This window comes from Mesoplodon bidens, assembly GCF_964165515.1.
Source record: "Mesoplodon bidens genome assembly, chromosome: 1".
NCBI classification, from domain to species: domain Eukaryota; kingdom Metazoa; phylum Chordata; class Mammalia; order Artiodactyla; family Ziphiidae; genus Mesoplodon; species Mesoplodon bidens.
Window position 1 is genome coordinate 33626287 of NC_138176.1, and position 21985 is coordinate 33648271.

Sequence of the window (21985 nt, forward strand, 5' to 3'; positions counted from 1 at the left end):
GCATGAATGAGTCATCTTGACATTCGTTCAATTATGCATTCCCCGTAGTCCCTAACGTGTGTGTGACGTGCTGAGGGAGGTTCTAAATCAGCAGAAGAGTGGACTTTGCCTTCAAGAACATGAAAGCTTAGTCACACTCATAAATAAAAGATCTCCAGCAGTACACAGCAATGCCTGGTAAGAGCTAAATGAATGCTACAGCCTCTTAAGTGCTCAGAAGAGGGGGAAATCTTCCAGGAAATAAGGGAAGACTTCTCAGGAGTTGGCCAAGATCTTAAGGGATTGATGGAGTATAGGTACATGGCGAAAGTGGGGGCCATCCATTTGAGGCATGGTGGAGAGCACAAAAGTGAACGTGTTTTGGATGGATTCAGGAATAAAGTAGATGAATTCATCTGTAATAGAAAATTGGGGGTGATAATAGTGGAAGGCAGGTTTGGGAAAAGAGGGTTGACCCTGGGTTGTAGAGACTCCAAAAATATGGTTAAAAAGATGGTTGATTTTGCCCTCAAGTCAGTGATGTAATTCAGGACTAGTGTTTTAGGAAGGTTAGTGTCCTTGCTCTAGAGAGGTTGAACTGAAGGGATAACCTCCAGTTGGGGGTTGAGAGGGCAAGGAGGCTACTGCAGCAGTCCAGGCATGTAGGGGTGAGTACTCCAGTGGCACCAGCATGAAGGGATGAGGGTAGATGTGAAATCACAGAGGAAATTGCAGTGGGACATTTTAACTAATTGGTGTGAAGAACAAAGAATTGGGGAATGGGATGGAGACACAGACAACTGTAGGGTTTTGGCCAGGAACCTGGAAGAATGGGGACATAGTATGTCACATAAGAAAGGTGGGGAGAAAATCAGTGCAGAGGTAAGATGAAGGAGGTGGTTTTAGGTAGTTTATTTTCGAGGTGTTTGTTTGGTATCATATAGGGAATATCCAGTACACAGTTGGAAATAGAAAACTAGGTCTCACGAGAGGCAGGGACGTCGAAAGTCAATCCGAGTCACCTGAAGAGAAGTGATGGTTGAAGCCCTGGGAGCAGGTGGAGACACCCACCCTGGGAGTAGATTACAGATCGAAGAGAGAGTCATGCAGAGAGAAAGGATGGGAGACAGGCAGCTACCCATCGGGATGTTGGATGACACAGAACAGGAGGAGGAAACAGGTCAGAGAAAACCAGAGTGAGGAGGAAACGTGAGAGGTGGAGCAAGTATGAGAGTTGCCCGAGGGGTCCCCCAAAAACAGACTCTGAGGGAAGGTCAGTGCATTTGGTAACCAAGAGGCTTCTAAAAACTTGGGAGGTTGCTGGGTAAGTAGTTGATGAGAGGTAGAGCATGTGGTGAAGAGTCAGGGGAGCTCCCAGGGATACAGCACTGATTGGCAACATGTGCTTGTGGAAGGAAGGAAGGGGAATGTTTCCAGAGGACTCAGCAGGGTTGTGCAAAAGTTCTTCCAAGATGGAGACCCAGAACGGGGCAGGTGCCTAGGCTGGGAGACCAGTGCGTGCAAAGGGGCTGGAAGGATGGGTGCGGAGGTGAGAGCAGTGCCTTCTCGGGAGTAGTGGGGGCGGAGGGCAGAGGAGGGCCGGGGGTGAGCCCCTGACGAAGGCTGCCTCCCCTGCCGTCAGCCTCCCTCTCTCCCAATCTCTTCCTTTTCCTTCTCCTGGTGTTTTTCTTTCTCTCCTTTCCCCAAGTACCTCTTCTCCTCCACAGAGCTTGTTTTCCTTGAAGTGGTCGTTAGTAGAGGTAGGAGCTTTGGGTTTTGGTCGTGCTGTGTGGCTTGCGGGATCTTAGTTCCCCGGCCAGGGATCGAACCCGTGCCCCCGGCAGTGGAAGTGCAGAGTCTTAACCACCAGACGGCCTGGGAATTCCCAGGAGCATCTTTAAATGTTAACTTTCATGTTGATGTATTCAACTAACACATTATTTTTAAAAACAAATATGTTGAACCCTTTGCCTTTCTTTCTCCAAGACAATAGAAACCTTGAACTCTGTAATTATGCTGCTTTTTCTCTGCATAGACTCTTGGTTTTCTTCCTTGTGCATAGGGGCCTGTAATTTGATAACATGCTCCCTCCCGTCACGCTGAAATGGTGATTAATAGGTTTTGTGAAACTGCATTTCTCCCCATTTCCACACTTCTCAATCTGCAGGGGTAAATAAATGATCTAAAAGTACAGTCTTTTAAAATGCATTTTTTAAAAACATCTTTATTGGAGTATAATTGCTTTACGATGGTGTGTTAGTTGCTGCTGTATCACAAAGTGAATCAGCTATATGTATACATATATCCCCATATCCCCTCCCTCTTGTGTCTCCCTCCCACCCTCCCTATCCCACCCCCCTAGGTGGACACAAAGCACCGTAAAATGCATTTTTGTTGTTCTGTACCTGAAGTGTTGGGTGACACTGGTTGAGGCATGTGGGTGCATGAAGGAGTCTGGTGGGCTTGGCAGGGGCTCCGAGGGTGGGGGATAAGCTGCTGGAGGGTGCTGGCCATGTCACTAGTGCCTGTTGCCAAGCAGTGGGCCATCTTTCCAGTGGGCCTGCGACTGGAGATAAATGTAAGGAGTGGGGCGTCTCCCGACCCACCCAGAGAGCCCTGGTTGCAGCCACTGGGAGGCAAAAGCCCAGAAATCCTCCTAGAGAAAGAGCACCACCTTCCGCCAGCACTGAGACCTTTCCAGCCAAGCTCCCCATCTCCCAGAGGGCTTTATCTAAATTAGGAAAGGAAAAGGACTTCTCTCGTTTTCCCCTTGGCTTGAAATATCTGAGTCGAAGTAAGTCATCTACATTCTTTTTTTTTTTTTTTTTTTTTGACATTTACAGAGCTCAGCAGTCAGCCCCACTCCGGAAATTTCTTCAGAGCCTCCTGGATAGTAAGTTATCACTGTTTACATGGCTTGATGTATTAAATATCAGAAACGGGAAGAGGCTTGTGTTGTATTTTGTTATCAGTCTAGTGGATTTGAATGATGTACAGTTTGGTGAGCAATTATCGTCTTCAAATTATTTTTTTCCTCCTCCTTTTCCAAATTAATTTTGTGTTGATTCATATTACCTTTGATAAGCTTTTCCCTGTGTCGGCATCTTCACCTTTAGAATGTGTGCTGATCTTTGGGGGAACGGAGTGGGTGACTAAGACCACATCTGGTATAAAGGCGGGAGTGGGGTGAGGTCCTCAGGCTGGACCTATCACGAGGAAAGATGGGGCCAAGAGGGGGCTAACTTGTCTGATTCTCAGAGATCTTGGTTTATTTCCCCATACCAATTCTTAGAATTCTGCCTGAGTGATGAATGCACGTCCCACGCACTTCTTCATGGGGTGACCACCAGACTCCTTTCCCGTCCCCAAACCATCCCAGGTCCTCTCCTAGGTTACCTGTCTTTGTACTTTACTCTGCAGCTGTTATCCCAGCCGAAAATGCTTCCGTGCTGCTCCCTACCCTGACAAACATGGTGAATAGCGAGCACTTTCGCTGGTATAAATGGGCCCTAACGGATCCTTCCTACGCCCAGTCTCACATCAGTACCTCTTACGGCACTTACTTCTGTTGCTGTCTACCTGACTTACGCTCTTTCTTTTTTTTTTTTTTTTTTTTTTGCGGTACGCGGGCCTCTCACTGTTGCGGCCCCTCCCATTGCGGAGCACAGGCTCCGGACGCGCAGGCTCAGCGGCCATGGCTCACGGGCCCAGCCACTCTGCGGCATGTGGGATCCTCCCGGACCGGGGCACCAACCCGTGTCCCCTGCATCGGCAGGTGGACTACCAACCACTGCGCCACCAGGGAAGCCCTATGCTCTTGTATTTTTATAACTATAATAAATTATGAACTCCATGAGGGCAAGGACTGCATCTCCATACTGCCTGGTGCACCCTATAGATTTGGGAGCTGTTCTGGTAGGAGCAGCTTCTCATCTCATCACCATTATATCACCATCTGTATCTCATTCTTTGAAATATGACAAGGAGGAAAGGCACATTATTACCTGTTCCATTTGGAATGGGTAAGTCCACAATGAGCAAAGTTCACCTCTTCAAACAGAAGCCTGACTTGGTCTGAATGCTGAGTATATGGGGGCAAATATTATGGTCACTTGGGCATATCCAACCTATCGTATCTTGCCAAAGAAGGCATTTTGCAAGAGTAGTTTCATTTGAAAGTCAGTGAGCTGGGATTAGGGTATTTTGGTGAAAAATTGCTTCCAGTGGCTGGCTGAGTGAATTTCTACCGGATCTAAGGTGCTATGCTGCGTATTCTTTTTTTTTTTTTAATATAAATTTATTTATTTATTTTTGGCTGTGTTGGGTCTTCGTTGCTGTGTGCGTCCTTTCTCTAGTTGTGGCGAGAGGGGGCTACTCTTCGTTGCAGTGCGCAGGCTTCTCCTTGTGGTGGCTTCTCATTGCAGAGCACAGGCTCTAGGCACGTGGGCTTCAGTAGTTGTGGCACGAGGGCTCAGTAGTTGTGGCACACGGGCTTAGTTGCTCTGTAGCATGTGGGATCTTCCTGGACTAGGACTCGAACCTGTGTCCCCTGCATTGGCAGGCGGATTCTTAACCACTGCGCCATCAGGGAAGTCCTTATGCTGGGTATTCTAATAGGAGCGTAAGATGCAGTCCCCTAATAGTTTCAGGGGCAAAACACGCAAAAACAAACAAACAAACAAAAGTTAGTAAATATAAAGGCAATGTGGCAACTGAATGAAATAGATTGTAGGGGTTAAAAGTATTCGGAAGGCAGCTCCCACAGGATATCAGAGTTAAGAGTGCAGGTCTTGAATGAAATGATCATTTTAACGACTGATTGAGCGTTTACTATGTGCCAGGCCCTGTGCTTAGCATCGTATATACTTTACCTGATTTAGTCCTCAACATTTCAGGATCAGGCGTTATTTTTTATCCCCATTTTATAGGTGAGGAAACAAGCACAGAAAGGTAGTGTGTGCCCAGGTTCCACAGCTGTGTGTGGCAGAACTACCACCAGAGTAGGAGCGATGACGTTCTAGGCCAGGAGGCTGCCAAGATCTGCTGGTGGTGGCAGTAAAGTCTCACCTGCACGGGTACCGATTCAAACCTGGGTAATCAGTCAACCAAAGGCGTGCTGGGGGTTACTGTTCTGAGTGGTTAAAAAAACAACATAACCATTTGTGTAACAGTGTGTTAGCAGGATTGAGGGGGACTCATGCAGACTTTTTAAAAGAGCAGATTGCTTTCAGACACTCTGAGTACGGGTGCACATAGATATTTGATGTGTTAATTTACCAAGCACTGTATTTGTATCATGGAAATAGGTCCAGAGACCTCTGTTTTTCAGCCGTAGCCCAGCTCTCATGAAACACTTGACAGGACTAGATGAGCTTTTCCCTCCTGCTGTTCTTCCATGTGGGGATTTTTCAGTCATTCAGGCTTGGTTTTCTCCCAGTTTGTTCAAATGAGTTAGGTTTTTCCGTATTTGGAATTGGTGAAGAGTCAGCATAAGTGCAGTGCCTGATACATATGAAAATGCACAGTAAGTGTTTGTTGAATAAATGAACGCATCTGTGAATCTTAATGAACTAGAATCCAACTTGCTTAGCACTGAGGCAGCCTGCTTGTGAACTGAATCTGGCCCCTTTCACTGCATGGACACGAAACGTGAAAGAAACGTTGGCAAGGCTTGACTTAACCCAAGGGCTGAAGAAAGAGGAGTCACCGATAGCCCAGGATCAAAAACTCTGTGGTCACTGGAGAAGTGACGGTGTTGCCTTAAATCTACTCTCACATCTTGAGCAGACTGCAGTTTAGCATTTTATTAGCATGATTCCATGTCACAGTATTAGAAGAACCTGGGAAGAGAAAGGAAGAAATTCACCCACAGCCCCAATATCCTAATACAACATCAGCCCTTCCTCTCAAAAAATATGTCTTTCATACTTGTAATCACAGTGTATGTCCCATTTTGAATTTAATTCCCTGGGGTTATCAGATCTATAAGTCAGTGGTGTATTTTCATCATGACTTATCATTTCGGCATTGATTGGCACGAATACCTTTTTTTGCCTAACCAAAGAGCTTTACTCTATTTGGCCAGCAGGTGGCACTCAAGAACAAGCTGCTCTTTCCTAAATGGTGATGGTCCACTAGAGAAAACATTATTTCCCTTAATCCAACGTAAGATCAGAACACAAATCATTACCCGAAGAGCTACATGAAAGATTAGAGACTCCCCTGGGCCTTAAAAATGTCAGAAATCTGTGTGCTTGTAGGCATGTAATTTCATAGAATCATTTTTTCCGCTAATATGTATTTGGTGAACAACCGTGCTAGACACCAGGCATACAATGATTCATAAGATAAACTGCCTGGCCTCAAGGGGCTCAGAATGTCATTGGGAAATTACACACTTGTACATGACAATCAGAATGCAGTGTGGTAAATTCAATGATGGGACCCAAGAAGGAGTGAGCACCTCTGTTTTGGGGAGAATGAAAGAAAGGTTTTACAGAGCAGCAGCAAATAAAAAGTGAATGACAGTGGCATTACATTATAAATACAAAAAATTTTCTTCATGCAGTACAAAAGGCTTTAAGATTGTCTAGACTCCCTTCCCCAAAGTCTAGAAACAGTTACTTTCTTTTTTTTCCCTGAAAACACCAAATGGTTTTAAACAGTGAATTCATGAGGCTGGAATTTTTTGTTTTGTCCTCTGTTGAATCTCCACCTAGGACAGTGTTTGACACTTAGTAGGTGCTGAGTAAATATTTGTGGCATGAATAAAATCAGCAGTGGAATGACAAATTGAGATGTTCTCTAGAAATATCATTGGCAGTGATTTGCAAATATGATTGGAAGGAGTCAGGGCTGCAGGCTCGGGGAGTGGTGCTGTGCTTCCTGCAGAGGCACAGACGAGTGGTCGTGAGCAGTCCCGGGAGGGAGAGAGCAGAAGGATTGATGTGAGCTGTGTCGAGGGCAGGGAGTAAGCAGGACCTGGTGACTGCTTAGGTCTGGGGAGCAAGGGGAGGGAGAAGGGGGTTGATTTCCCTGGCTTTCTGGCTTGGGTGAAGGAAGACAGAGGAACAGGGCTGGGGTTGGTTTGGGACAGGTTGGGTTTAAGATGCCTGAGGACCATGTAGGTGAGGATGTCTAGAAGGCAGTTCAATGTCTGTGTCTGGAACTCAAAAGAAAGGTCTACATAGATTACAGATTTGAGCGTGGATTTCATGGACAGTCTGTTTGCACCTTTTAGTTTTGCAGATGAAAGAAATTGAGGCTGAGAGAACCAGATTGTTTCCAAGTTTTTAAACATAGTGGGTTTGCCTCAGCAATCACATTCCTCGTTGGGGCTGGGCTGGAATCACAGCCTGCCAGGACCCTGCCTGTCTCCTCCAGAGCCGTCCTGGTAGCATGATTCAAACAGTTGAGCCTAAGATGATTGCTCTCTTCTCTCACTTTATCCTTTCAATGAGTGTGTTTTTATTGAATCCCCCTTGAAACTCAGCAGTCAGCCCTGCATCTCAGCCAGAGGGTGAGTTCTCCGCAGTGTCCCCCACCCCGGCTTGCTCCTTCCAAGCCGAAAACAGCTCAGCTCAAGCTACTGAGGGCTGAGCTTCTGAATTTGACTTGTTTTGTGAAGCAGTCGGTGGCTGCTAGTCCTGATCGGGCTTTTCTCCATCAGCGTGGCTCATTTTCCCATCTTCTCTGATCTGTTTGAACCCAGCAAAGATCCAGGAACTCTGGGACCTTCTGCAAATGCCTTCACCCCTCTGGTCCTCGGTTTTGGGGACAGTGGGACAAATGATACGTCTTTCCAACATTAGGAGGTCTGATGGAGATGATATATTTAAAAACATTGGTCAAGAGCTTTTAGATGCTGTTTTGAAACAAGGAGCCCCTCAGTTGCAAAGTGTTACACATGTGGAAAAATCATGTTGGCTTTGGTATCAGAAAGAAAACAATTGGCTAGAGCAAATCCATTCTAAGAGGTTTCCTGAGTGCTGGTTTGTTGTTCTGGTGGGGAAGCAGGAAAAAAATGGTGATAACAGGTGGAGTGAAGCCAGAGGTGGGGTAGTGGCGGGCGGGAGGGAGGTTCTGACAGCTGGTGCAGTAGAGGCGGTATGGGGTCAGGCAGCTGGTTACCACCGAGAGTCAGCACCAAACAAAGTGAGGAGGAACTAGGGGGGATTGGGTGGGAGGTTCTGACTGAGGCTGAGGCAATTCAAGGGGAAGGACAGCCAGAATAGAAACTGCCGTCAGGCACTCCCCCAGTGCCGAGGGAGATCTGGTAACCCCAGACCGAGGCGAGCAGGGCTTTAGAGACTGTCCCCTCCCAAAAAGGCTGTTGGTCGGTGAGCCTCAAGGACATCTATGCATGGATCTTAGTTGAGTTTGTACAAAAAAGGAGAAACGTGGTTAAACTGAAAGACAAAATCAGAAAATGCAACCAAAAAGAAGAGGGTGGACTGTGAAGGGGAAATTTAGAAAAGGGGCAGATTTGTTTTTCATTGTGAAATTCAAACTTAAAGCCAGTTCAGAAGAGCTTACATTTATTTAAATTGGCAGATAGTGCCACAACCTTGCAAGTCACATTTAGGGGTCCTTCAGCTCTCTAGCAAGAGGTGACTGACGGTTTTTATTAATCAGAACCTGGGTGGCATCGGTGAACGCCACCTGCAGGCAAAAGCAGGAGAGCCAGAAGCAGCATGGGCGCAGCCATTGTCCCAGAGCCTGCGGGTGAGAGTGGGCACCTCCCAGCAGGGACCACGCAGGCACCAGTAAGGACAGCCAGCCTGAGCTCAGCCTGTAGTTTTTCTCTTTCCACCCCTCTGATGACTCCATGGTCACTGATTTCAGGAGCTAAGAGCCCTCAGTGAATGTGATATAATCCTTATACTTGTAAAAGAATTTCTAGGGCCTCCCTGGTGGCGCAGTGGTTGAGAGTCCGCCTGCCGATGCAGGGGATACGGGTTCGTGCCCCGGTCTGGGAGGATCCCATATGCCGCGGAGCGGCTGGGCCCGTGAGCCATGGCCGCTGGGCCTGCGCATCCGGAGCCTGTGCTCCGCAACGGGAGAGGCCACAAGAGTGAGAGGCCCGCATACCGCAAAAAGAAAAAAAAAAAAAAAAAAAGAATTTCTAAATACACAATTTCGCAAATTAAAGCATATCCTTAATCAGATCATATGTGCCAATTTTTACTTTCAGAAAATGTGACCTTTTATTCATTCCACAGATATTTATTGAGTATACTCGTGGCCGAGATAGTCTAGTGGGCGCCTGCAAATGAAGAGTGTTTCCCCCATCCCGACCTTTCCAGAGGCCTCTCTCTGAGACACGAACCCTGGAGGGCTGCATGTAGACTCACTTCATTCACATGCCTTTTTTTTTTTTTTTGGCCATGCCGTTGGGCTCACAGGATCTTCCCTGAGCAGGGATTGAACCCATGTCCTCGGCAGTGAAAGTGTGGAATCCTAACCACTGGACCACCAGGGAATTCCCATCATTCACATGCTTTTTGTTCTCAGCTTTCAGGGTTGGTTTTCTTTCCCCTTAGATTCCCAATAATGTTCTCCTGTCTTGGCCGAGGAAAGGGGAAGAGATTTGACCCCCTGACCTAGGCCAGAGATAATGAGGAGGGGCCTGGGAGAGCCCTGATAGCCTGGCAGGCCCCTGAATAGAGCACGTGAAGCCCTTAAAGCAGTGGTGGGCACATGGCAAGGGCCCAGGAAGTGGTGGTGACTGGGAGGGGGTGTTACCAGTGCTGGAAGCAATGGAATTGCTCCATTTTGAGGTGGAGACATTGCCTGTCCTCCCACAGAATTTCCACCTCTTTTCCACTTCTGACTCCTGGCTCTGGATACACTTGTCCCGGGGGTGCATTCGTGGCAGGTGGCACTCAGCAGTGATGACGCACACGGAGCTCTAGCATTCTGAAGCCCGGTTTCCCCGTGATGTGCAAGCCTGGGCTCTTGGAAGGTGCCACCTCCTATAGGTGGTAGGGAAATGTTAGAGCGGCCGAGAGTACCGTCTGTGGTGCCCGACGCCAAGGTTCAAGTTCCAGCGTGGCCCGTCCACTGACTGCCAGCTTTGATGAGTGCCTGACTCTTCCAGTGCCTCGTCCTCATCTGAAAATGGGGAAAGTAGGACCGTTCATGGGAATTAAAGAGAGAATGATCATCGGGCACTTAGCACAGTGCCCCGCACATAGGCCATCTCACCAAGCATGGTGTATGGCTGCTGTTGCCGTCATTGTGTGTAACTCTGGGTCCCCAGAGTCTGCAGGAAGTATAAAAATGACTGTATGGTGATGCATGGATAGAAGGAAAGAGACGGACAGATGTATGAGGAAGCAAATGCAGCCCAGCGTTCCTTGTAGAATCTAGGTTGGGGGTGGTATATGGGTGTTCACTGTTGTAATTCCTTAAACTTTTCTTTCCACTTGATAATATTCATAATAAATATTGGGATGAAGTAATTTCATCAAGCTGTTTACACCTTTAGAGCTGGAAAAATTCCATATTGATACTGGTAGATGGAATTTGGTAGAACTGAAAAGCAGCCTAGCAGGAGCCTGAGTGCTTTTGTGGAAAAGGGGTCATCACTGATCGGAGTGTGTGTGCGTGTGCGTGTGAGCGTGCCCACATGTCAGTGTGTTGGTGGGGGAGGGCACAGAAAACTGGAATTAGGGGAGGGGGAGGGTCCAGCAAGTAGGCGCTCTTAATTTTTTCTGTGCCCCACCTCATTCCAAAAAGGATTTGTGGTAACTTGCAAAAATACCTAGACTTTCAACAAGATAAAAATAAATGAAGGATATAAACAAGCAATAGTTTTACTCATAATACATGTCATAAGGTGCTGAATACAAATTTTGAAAGCAGTGGATGGGATAAGAATACATAGAATCCCAGCTTCCAGTTGTACCTGGGGGCTGATTTTTCCTGGAGACCCAAGGCAGCTGGGCCACCTCCTTTCACTGTTGATTTTAATGCTCCATTGGTCAAAGCACTTGTGAGGAACAACCCAGAAAAATAATCCAGGTGGTGGACTTGAAATGGCCAACTCTGGCTGGCAACATGTCAGAAGCTCCACTCATGTCCTCGACTGTCCCATTTGTGTGCAACCACTGGGCCCCCAGAACCTCCTCCTGTCTGGCCCCGCTCCTGCCCTCCATCCCCAGGCAGTGTTTCTCAGAGTTATTCTTTTAAAACACAAGGCAGTCATCTCAAATAGAGCACCTTGCTGTTTAGATACGATTCCTGAGCATTCCGGGGCACCTGTGGGCCTGCCTTGTCTGTAGAGCTCTGTGTCTAACTAAGAATGCCCTTTAGAAGGGACGGTGCTTGGCTGGGATGCCAGGAAGTGTGTTTCCTTGTCCTCAGCTGCTAATGTGCTTTTTAGAAAACTGTTAAAAACACTAAATCCTACTCTCTCTTTTTTTTTCTTCTCTCTTTTAAAATTTCATTGTTCTCAGTGTATATTCTACCAACTTCCACGCGGTGAAGAGGGAATCAGATGGGGCTCCCGGGGATCCTACCAGCCTGGAGAATGAGAGGCAGATTTATAAAAGCGTCTTGGAAGGAGGAGATATCCCTCTCCAGGGCCTGAGTGGGCTCAAGAGGCCATCCAGCTCGGCCTCAACTAAAGGTAACTGGGCGAAGCCTGCAGGCCTCTCGCCCATCCACACGGCTATCAGGATATCTCTCGCCCATCCACACCCATTCCTGGGGTGATGGCAGTGAGGGTGAACCTCCAGCTACTGGGATAAGTTTTGACTTGTTGAGATCCATTTCCAGGCCACTGAGCCCTCCTAGTCCCCTCCCCTAGTTTCTCACCGGCCATTTTTCTTTCTGGTATGAATAGTTTCCCTTCCTTTGAACCCCAACCTTGCTCTCCCTGAAGCATCTCTCTCTTTTTTGTTCTGATTCCCTTTTCTTAGAAATTAGCTGAGCTTTTCCTAACTCTAGCAGGGTAGCCATTTCTCTTTGCATCTTTGCACCTGCTTTGCAGCACAGATTATTTTGCTTCCGGACATCGACTGGAAATTAAAACAAAAAAAACAAAAAACCCCTTATGACAAATGAGCATGTTACCTCTCCTTTTTTTTTTTTTTGTAGCAGCTTCCAGCTTTAACCTAATGGGTCTGTTTATTTTATTCTGCATGCTTTCCAGTGGATCATAAAGGTGGGAATGCTCACATGATTTCTTCATCTTCAGTTCATAGCCGAGCGGTTCACACTAGCAGTGCGTTAGGCCCCGGGTGTAAACACAAGAAACCCCTGTCCGCTGCGAAAGCCTGCATTTCGGAAATCCTCCCCTCCAAATTCAAACCCAGGCTCTCTGCTCCCAGCGCTCTTTTGCAGGATCAGAAGAGCGTGCTGTTGCCATCAGAAAAGGCTCAGAGCTGTGAGAACCTTTGTGTCTCGGTTCCTCTGAATGATTCCAAAAGAGGCCTCCCCCTGCAAGTGGGGGGCAGCGCGGAGAACCTGCTCGTGCGCTCCCGGCGGGACTACGACGGCAGGTCGAGCAGCACCATGAGCCTGCAGGAGTACAGCACCAGCACCAGGAGGCCCTGCCCACCCTTGAGGAAGGCTGGCCCGCAGTTCACCATGCTCTACCGAGATATGCACCAGATCAACCGGGCCGGCCTCTTCCTGGGGTCCGTCTCCTCCTCCAGTGTGCGGGATCTTGCCTCCCACTTCGAGAGGAGCGGCCTGGCGTTGGCCAGGGGCGAGCTGGGCCCCAGCCAGGAAGGCTCGGAGCACGTCCCCAAGCACACCGTCTCCTCCCGCATCACAGCTTTCGAGCAGCTGATTCAGCGGTCCCGGTCCATGCCGTCGCTGGACCTGTCCGGCAGGCTGAGCAAGTCCCCCACGCCCATGCTGGCCCGGAGCGGCCTAACCTCTGCCCGCTCGGCCGAGTCCCTCCTGGAGTCAACCAAGCTCCGGCCCAGGGAGGCGGGCGGGCTGAACCCTGGGGGCATCTACGCCTCCCCTGCGTGTAGCCGGCTGGCGGACCCCACCTTGGGCTTCAGGGGCCTCGTGCCTTCCGAGCCGCTCACCGCCTGCTCGGACGAGCTGGACCGCTGCTCAAACGTCTCCAGCGACAGCCGAGAGGGCAGCAGCGGCAGCATTCACGGAGACTTCCCCAAACACCGCCTCAACAAGTGCAAGGGCACCTGCCCGGCCTCCTACACCCGCTTCACCACCATCCGTAGGCACGAGCAGCAGCAGACCGCCCGGCGGCCCGACTGGCGCCCGGATCCCAGGGGGGACAAGGGCACGCTCCTCAGGAACATCTACCTAATGAGCCCCCTCCCTTTTCGGTTGAAAAAGCCCTTCCAGCATTCCCCCAGACAGCTTTGTCCCGGGGACTTCTCGGGCCAGAAGCCAGACCCCCCCAGGGGGTCTCAGCCCCATCAGGACGAGCCCCCCTCCGGGGGGAGGCCCTTGGTTCCCAGACGCCTGTCTTCCCGGCACACCATGGCCAGGCTGAGCCGGATCTCAGAGCCCCCTCAGGAGAGACCCGCGGCCCCGGAGGTCTGCCTGACGGCCTTTAGTAATGGGAACTCTCTGCCGTACTCAGACCACAGCCTGGACAGGAACAACAACCCCCAAAGTGAACTGGGAACGTCCCTCGGAGGTGGCCTTCTGTGTATTTGCCCAGTCTCACCTCACCCATCTCTCCACTCTGCTTGCTTTGTTTCCTCCTCCCGTGTGCCCTTGGTGCTCATTTTCTGGTCCGTCCTTTGTTTTCTGTTTGTTTTGCTTGGCAATTAATCATGGCTCATAGTGGCTGCACTTCTTTAAAAACAGATTCCCCCATGTCATTTAGACTAACCACCAAACTCTGTTTCGAAAGAAAAATTGGCCGTTTAGCTCATCTGAGAAATGTGTTCATTTGAACTCCTGAACCCCTTGAAGTTCACACCAATCCCAATTCACCCAGAGGTTTTTTGAGAGGCAGCCTCTCTCGGTGGCCCTGTGTATGTGTGTGTGAGTGTACAGTGTGTGTCCCTGTAAGATCCTGCACGCCTCTTAATAGGGACACTTTTCAAAGACGGTCCTCTCTTTGCTCACCTTTTGCCTCTGATTAGTTTTCTTTGTATGAAACTAGTTCACAGGTAAATCCAAAAAGCGGGAGAGGGAGGGCATTTGGTTTTTCTTCCTTCAGAATTTGAATACTGACCACCAGACAACGATGGTACAAACTTGATATTTGTCATGGATGAAAGGTGAAATCTTTTCCCAATCTGGTTTCCCACTAAATCTTTGCCTGTTTTAACTTTACTTTATTGTTTTGAAGATTCAGAATCACCAAGGCATTTTATACCAGCTGATTACTTGGAGTCCACAGAAGAATTTATTCGAAGACGTCATGATGATAAAGAGGTAATCGCCCCCTTTGAAACCTCTTAGCTCTTGTGCAGATAAAAATATGAAGGAAGTAGGCATTCAGGGAGGTGGCATGGCCTAGCAGTTAGAAGCCAACATGGGGATTTTCACAGGTGACTTTTTATATGACATGAGCTCGGTCACTCCTCTTTTAGTCCACTTTTCCAAAGAGCAGGACTGATTTTCCCCAAGGTGCTAAGTTCCAAATGCCAAATCTGCCCGGGAGGATCAGAGAGAGCTTGCCCACCACTGCATTCAGTGCCTCTTAAGGGGAACCTAGAGTCCTTGCCCCTAACCCCCGCCTTATTACTCTCCAGGGAAATCCATCCCCTATTGGCACAAAGCACAGTTCATATTGAGAAATATGCAGTAGGAGAAAGAGGAAACTGAAAAAGAATAATGCCGATGATACGTTTTATAAAAACAGTTTGAAGAAGTTGCCTTTAACTCAGAAGAAGAGAGATACCCCAATAAACGTTGATAACCCCTCTCCCCACCAGAACTTCAGGATATAGACCTTGTCCTGCAGCTACTGAAATGTCTGTACTGCAGTGATCTGACTGAGGGGGCCAGGAAAGGAACGCGTTCTCTTGGGATTTAGGAAGAGGTAGTTCTGCACATCAGCTAAATGGGCAAAATCACAAGCTGCTGTTGTGATGAAGCATTATGATGAGGCGTGTTTTCTAGACTTCGCATTCCCGGAAGAAAGGGTCCTATAGCTTAAACAAGCTCTGATGAGTGTTTTCTTGCAATGAAGAGATGGAAGAATTGCTTTGAACCTGGTGGCAGCAAGGGAAGGTGTTCATGTGTATGCAGCTCTGTCCCTTTCCCTGTAAAGTCTGAAGCCCTTTTTCGGTGTTGTGCTGTTTTGTTGAGTTGGTTTCAGAGCTTAGGGGGATTTTCCTTAAGGATTTAGGGTAAGGCTGACATTGAAGAGAGCTGGAGGGTACAGTCATTGCTGCCAGCTAGAGAGACAAAGGACAAATAAAACCACAGCTCTGCCCTTCTCCGGGCACAGTACAGACAGTGCTTAGTAAGACATTTGCGCCTGTCTGTGAAAAGAAACAGGAGGAAGCATTTGATGGACAGAATTATTTGTGATAACAAGGTGAAAAACTCACAATGGACGTCCATCTGGCCACAGAACAGACTCCTTTTTGTCACTGTCACTGAGATACAAGATTCTACCTATCGAAGCCTGGCCTGCTATGATGAGGGAAGGTGACATTCCATTTCAGGATTATAAACCCTAGCACCCAACATGGAAGGTTCTGTGCTAGAATTGTTGCCTACCACATGGGAAGCAGGTTTTACTTTGCTGGTTTAGCAGTTCAGAGGGTGAGCAGCTTGTTTCCTGAATAACGCTGGCTCACAGATCCTCGGGCCTTTATCCCTGTTTTTTGGCTTATGTGTTTAAACTGTGGGAATGATGGACCTGCTGAGGTCAGATCCACACACTGGGTAGGGAGCTCTGCTTCCCTCGCATCTGTCCATCCCCATTGCTACAGAAACAACTCACAGGTCCCGGCTCAGGGAATGCCAGTCCTGGCATTTTTCCATGCAAGTGGCTTATTATTAACATTGATGATAATGGCATTTCAGCAAACAAGAGCCTGTCAGTCTTGGAAGGGACATTAGTGGTCACCTGGGCAATTCCCTTGTTGCATCCAGGAAAGGACTGCCACAGGACAGTGGCTTGCCTCGGGCCACATAGCCAGTTGCCTTGTACCAGAGGCAGGGCTGGAAACCAGGGCTCTACCGTGCTTCACAAAGCACTTTCTCCCATCTTTTCTCGTTTCATCTTTACCACAACTTACTTACCTGAGCGCTGGAAATCCCACAGCCATTTGACGAGTTATTGCTTTATTACTGGTAGACCCTGGAGAAGAATAGAAAAATGGACCCACCATCCTTTGGGGCTAGGTGTCACTTAAGGCATTTAATTACCTGCTGGGAGAAGACTAATGCTTTATTGAGAATGCTCAGGTATGAGCATTCTCAATATGATTGAAGGTATGATTGGTATGGAGTAAGAAAACACATTAAAATTCTCTTCCATAGGGTCCTTTCAGTAGGCAATGAGGACATTTAGTTAAATGGAACGTTGTTTAATTATTTGAAAAGGCCTTTAAAAATAGAAATAGATGACTATTTCCTTAATTTAGGAGAGAATATTTCTTCTAAACCCAGGTACCATTATTCTTAGTTTATCTCCTATATTTATAGTCTACCTCACTCCCTTAAACTCAGTTTCATTTCACCTAAGGAAGAAATAGTTAAGTAGGAAGTACAAGGTAAGTGATGCTTTCTGTCAGTCACATAAATAGCCTTTGGTGCATGTGCTGAGGCCTCCTAACAATTGTACTCGGAGGAAGGGTTGGCTGGCCTAGGAGAAGGGGTGCCACGTTTTCTGAAATGGGTATCTCTACTCTCTTGAGCATAAAGTAGCAGGAATAGGAAGCACAAAGATGACCTGCTTGCCATAGAACCGCACAGTAAAAGCCCACAGCAGTTTTAATAGCCTGATCTGAGCAGGAGGCATCAGCCAGCCCCGGTCCCACTATGGGAACTCATCACTGCCTGAGTGAGGGAAGGATAGCACTTCCAGCCTCCCACCATGCTTCATGCTCGTGAATGCTCCGGACGGACCCCCTGGATGCCCTGGTCTTGGCCGCCTTGTATCAGGAGGCAGGAGGCTTCTGGCTGAGCTGGGAGATAGTCTGCAGACAGCATAACCGTATGGGACCCAGCATTCCCCGCATCCCAGTGCTCCCCCAGTTTCTCCCCGCAACGCTGTCTCCTCCCTACACAGAGCGCACGTGGGTGGGTACAGCGGGAACCTTGCAGTTGCGGCCATAAAGCCCCCCCCAACATCTGTTTCCTCCCTATTGACCCAGCACCTTTTTCCTTAGTTGTTTTTGTTGGCAGTTTTCCAATACCCTGGACCAGATGATTCACAGCCCATTTTATGCAATTTCATGGCAGAAACTTTTAGCGGACCAGAGACGACTTAAGCGTGAGCAAGAAGAAGCCGATATTGCAGCTCGACGCCACACGGGCGTCATTCCGACGCACCATCAATTTATCACTAATGAGCGCTTTGGGGACCTCCTCAATATAGACGATACAGCAAAAAGGAAATCTGGGTCAGAGGTCTGTTTTGGTCACCTCGATCTGCTGCTTGACCCAAAGCAATATTTGCCTTCCCTCGGCATTGCCCTCTGTAGGCCAAATTACCTCTCCAGACAGCATCTGTCATCCTGGCTTCCCTTAGGCTTGCTTTGGCTCTTCTCTGGCTGGTCGGGGGACATGATTCCCATTATGTCCTGTGCTCTGTATGTCCAAGCATGCCTGGCTGCGGGACCGGGATCTGCTGGCGCACAACCTGAATGCATGCCTTAGAGTACCGGCTGCCTTCATGAGTCTGGTCTTCTCCATCTGCATTTTATCATGAGACTGTGTTGCCTGTGCACTTTGCTTAGAAACCTATACCTTAGTTCATACGCATTAGTAGCTATGGTGTGGACAATTACGAGGTTCTTCTTTGTAGAGATGGTTTAGTGAAACTTGTATTACATGCAATACTGCCACTTGGTATCCTACGACGATTTAATTGAAGTGTTCAGTAGAGCTGAAGCCTCACTGAGGAATTTTGAAAGCCAAACCGTTTTGCAGTTAGGGTAAGCCATGGAGGGTAAGAGCTCTCGGAGAGAGATTTCCTTTGTTGCCTTAATTTTGACATTTCTCAGCTGAAATTATGAAACTTAATATTATACGAGGAACAAAGAAGTACAAGCCTTTGAAGTGATTTTATCCAGGCCTTGGCCTCCTGCGTGAAGGTCAACATATTGAAATTCTTGTGCTGGCCAAATGCTGCAGCTTGCATCAGCGTTTGTTTTGCCACGTGATCCTTAAGTAGCCCTGCTGAAGATTAGCTCCTTTCAGGGAAGCCTGTGTGTCTGGGGCTTGGGGAGGTTTGGGGAAATGGGGCAGTGACACCAAAGTATATACAGTTGTATAATCGTTCGGTGTAATAGCCAATTAAATATTCATGTCTCTATCTTTTGAGTGACAGAGGCACCACTGGCTGTTCATCAAATGGTTTGGATTTTGTTTTCTTTTTTAAAGAAATAGAAGGTGACTGTAACAAAGAGAGAAAAGGGGGAACCAGACTAGAAGAAGGAAAGCTGGGGAGGGGAAAGAGACTCTAAGGTGATAGAGAAAAATAAAATGTAATAAGGGGGAGGCAGAAATTAGCAGGAGTTACTCAGATGCAAGTGAAGGACAACCACCAGCCCTCAGCATTCCAGCTCCTGAATACCACCCTGTTCTGAAGGCTCTAGTGATGGGTTATCCTCATTCCCAGGCCTACCTGGTTGTGAGTGATGGAGAAGATGGGAACATGCAAAGGCACCCTAGGGCTGCCTACCCCACGTGTAGATAATACGCGCAAATGAAATGCAACCAGGGCACAATAACCATGGACAGAGGCAGGCAAACTCTGCCTAACCTGCTTTGCCTCCCTTCTAGAGCAGAGGTTCTCAAACTTAAGTGTATCACAGTCCCCTAGACGCTTGTTAAAATACAGGTTGCTGGGCCCCATCCACCGAGTTTCTGATTCTGGGGCGGAGCCTGAGAATTTGCATTTCTGAGCAGTTCAGGGACCACATTTTGAGAATCACTGCCCTAGATGTTGACTGACAGACATGGGACAATAAAGACCAATGAGTCCCAGGTACACCAGGCTATGTAGATGTACTTCTGTACCATTCAGTAAAATTTGGATGACCACTAATTTGCCCAGGACCCTGTGAGGGGATAGAAACAAGACTCAGACTGTGCCCTTGGGAAGCTGGCAGTCTAGTGGAAGAGGCACCCTCAGAACAGGTACCTCTGTTGCAATAAGTAACACAATGCCTTGGGAACCAGAGGAGGAAAAGATAGATTCAGCCTCAGGAAGATGGAGGAAGATAAAGAAGGAGATGATGCTTTGTACAGGCAATATGACTCATATAATATGTCTTAAGAGTTCAGTGGAATCAGTGTTTCTCAATCTTGAATAATGTATGGATTCCCTTTCATGAAAAAAATTTTCACCAACCCGATTGGGTTGACCTAAGCCAATTTACAAATTAAATAGTAAACTGTACACCTGTACAATTTTTATTTAATAATTATAGATTTAATTGAGAACTGATTAATATTCATGTCTCTTATCTTTTGAGTGACAGAGGCACCACTGGCTATTCATCAAATGGTTGGGTTTTATTAATTGATGGTTGATATAGTTTTGCCTGAACTCAGTTGCCACTCAGAGTGTGAATATTGTGCTATTTTGGTAATCATTTTTTTAAAGTTCATACAGCTTTACAGCTGGCTGTCAACCAGCCCCCCCCCCCACTTTTTTACATTGGAATCACTGAAATTTTTGTGCTTAAAACATTGGTCATTTGGCCTTCTCTTGTGAACTTGTCGTTTATCATTAACTCCACATTTGTTCTTTTCTTATTTGCTTACAACTGTTGAATTATGCTCTTTGGTCACAGACAGGCATTGAAATCTGTGATATTGATTATAAGGTCATTCAGTTGACTTCTAATATGTATGGTAGATAGATGGAAATATCACATGAAAATGCAAAATTAAAAAAAAAATTCCTGTGGGGAATTCATGGCCTTAAAGAAGATCCCTATAAGACCCCAGCTTGAGGAACCTAGAAATACGGGGCATTTCACTAAGGGATCAGGATCTAAAACTAAGCTTGATGAAGCTTCTAAAAACCATTTTTTTTCTCACATAGAGTCTCCCATTTTTCCCCTCTGCTTTGTCCATGCCTTCTAATATTGAAGAGGAAGTATGTTTCCCTATACCAGAAAGTTATAGCAGTTGAAAAGGGTGGAGCTGCTTATGGCTGGGGCAGCTTTATACTGCCAGCTGAAAACCGCTTGCTCTCATGATTTCTCCCCTCTATCTTTCTTTTTAAATTCCCCACTTAAAAAAAAAAATTCCCACTTTTTTAATGGTGGGGAAGAAAGATGTACAAATAAACATGGTAAGTAAAAGGGAACTTTTTGCTCTCTTTGTTGGAATTGGAGATGAAGAAATTCCAGATAGAGAAGGGGTGTCTAGACAAGGTGCAGCAAGTAGATTTGCCTGACTGGGACAGGAAAAGCGTCATAGGAGATAAAGGCGGTTAGGTATGAGTGGGGAGAAATGACCCAAAGGCCTTAACCCACCTCAGGAATTGAGAGTTGATCTGAGGGACAGTTGAGAGACTGGGCCAACTTCAAAGCAAGGAAGAGATGTGATGGAGGTATTTGAGGAATGTTATTTGTGCTCCTGAGTGACAGTAGATGAGAGTGAGGAGAACTGAAGTCAAAGGAAGCCTTGTGCCTGTGGGAAATAGAGGTCAGACCTGAGTGGGGTTGTGGAAGGGAGGGAGGGAGGGTTGGCGTGACTTAACGACAGGCTCCATGAGAAAGTGGAGATGGGGGCTGTGGATGACTTCCAGGCTTGGGGGGTCTAGGAGGAGAGGGCTGCCTAACAAGAATGGAAGCCTTGAAGGAAGAGCATGAGCTCAAGGCTCGCTTTATCTGGCTTTTTGGATGATTTCACAGACCTTGAGAAATATGTGGCGTTGGAGGTGATGTGAGAAGTCATTCAGGGTTCATTTACTTGCAGGTCATAATTTAAGTCAGGCAAAGAGAACATGTTCCCCAAAGACTAAGACAGTAGATAAGGAATGTCTCAGGACTTCTGGCTGGAATTTTGTTTTTTTTTTTTTTTAAATAGTGGTGTCAGCCTTGGGGACCAGCATTTCAACTTTAGGACTTTCCTAACCATCTCTTCCCCAAATCTGCCCCTCCGTAGGGAGGTCCTCATACGTGGCATAGCTGATTGAACATCCATGTGCTCTGCTAAGGTCAGACAAGTAGATTTCTGCCCAGATTTCGACACCAGAGTAAACTGGTTAGGGTGGATTTTTCTGCTTTGCTTTCCGGAAACTTGTAAACGTGTGTCCTTTTCATTATACATCAATTGTGATTTTAACTTGTCATTGTTTCCTGTGTTTAGATGAGACCTGCCAGAGCCAAGTTTGACTTTAAAGCTCAGACACTAAAGTAAGTGCCACCAGTCATATTCATTTATTTTAACTGCCTCTTTGAAACACAGAAGTTCACTCATAGAGAAGAGTGGGAGAAAATAACATCAAGAAACGGTAGTTTTTAGATTTTACTATGTGCAAGCGCCATTCAAAGTACTTTACGTATGTTAACTCATTCATCCCTCATTGGAACCCTGTGGGGTTGGTGCTATTGTTATTTCCCTGGTAGTCATGGGGAAACCAAGGTTCTGCAAGGTTAAGGAACTTGCCCAAGCTGGTCAGCGATGGAGTCGGGATTCAAATCCAGGTAGCCTGGTGCCAGAGCCTGGGCTCTCACCTCTGTGCTGCTCTGCTACTTCCTTTGTAGGGACTCAGTTTGCTTCATTAAGTGGTGGCTTGATCTGACTTTCTCTACGGAAGGAACCAGAACCAGTCTCTAGGAAGATAACTTTGCCAGTTTTGCTACAACATCCCAAGAGATTAAAGGCTTATGTGAACCCACAGGAGACCAGCATTTCTCTA

At 47.3% G+C, this 21985-nt stretch overlaps 1 protein-coding gene across 14 annotated transcripts in view; it reads left to right on the forward strand.

Annotated features, from left to right (window-relative positions):
• The window catches only part of SORBS1 (sorbin and SH3 domain containing 1), a 244009-nt gene that overhangs the window by 193548 nt on the left and 28476 nt on the right, over positions 1-21985 (forward strand). For 13 of the 14 annotated variants that reach the window (XM_081253012.1, XM_081253014.1, XM_081253016.1 and 10 more), the window contains 5 exons: positions 2823-2872; positions 11439-11611; positions 14270-14355; positions 17344-17511; positions 21433-21479. In XM_081253012.1, coding sequence (XP_081109138.1) covers positions 2823-2872; positions 11439-11611; positions 14270-14355; positions 17344-17511; positions 21433-21479 — 524 coding nt within the window. Of the gene's footprint in view, positions 1-2822; positions 2873-11438; positions 11612-12136; positions 13607-14269; positions 14356-17343; positions 17512-21432; positions 21480-21985 lie in introns of all 14 variants that reach the window. The other variant, XM_081253006.1, reaches the window with a different exon arrangement.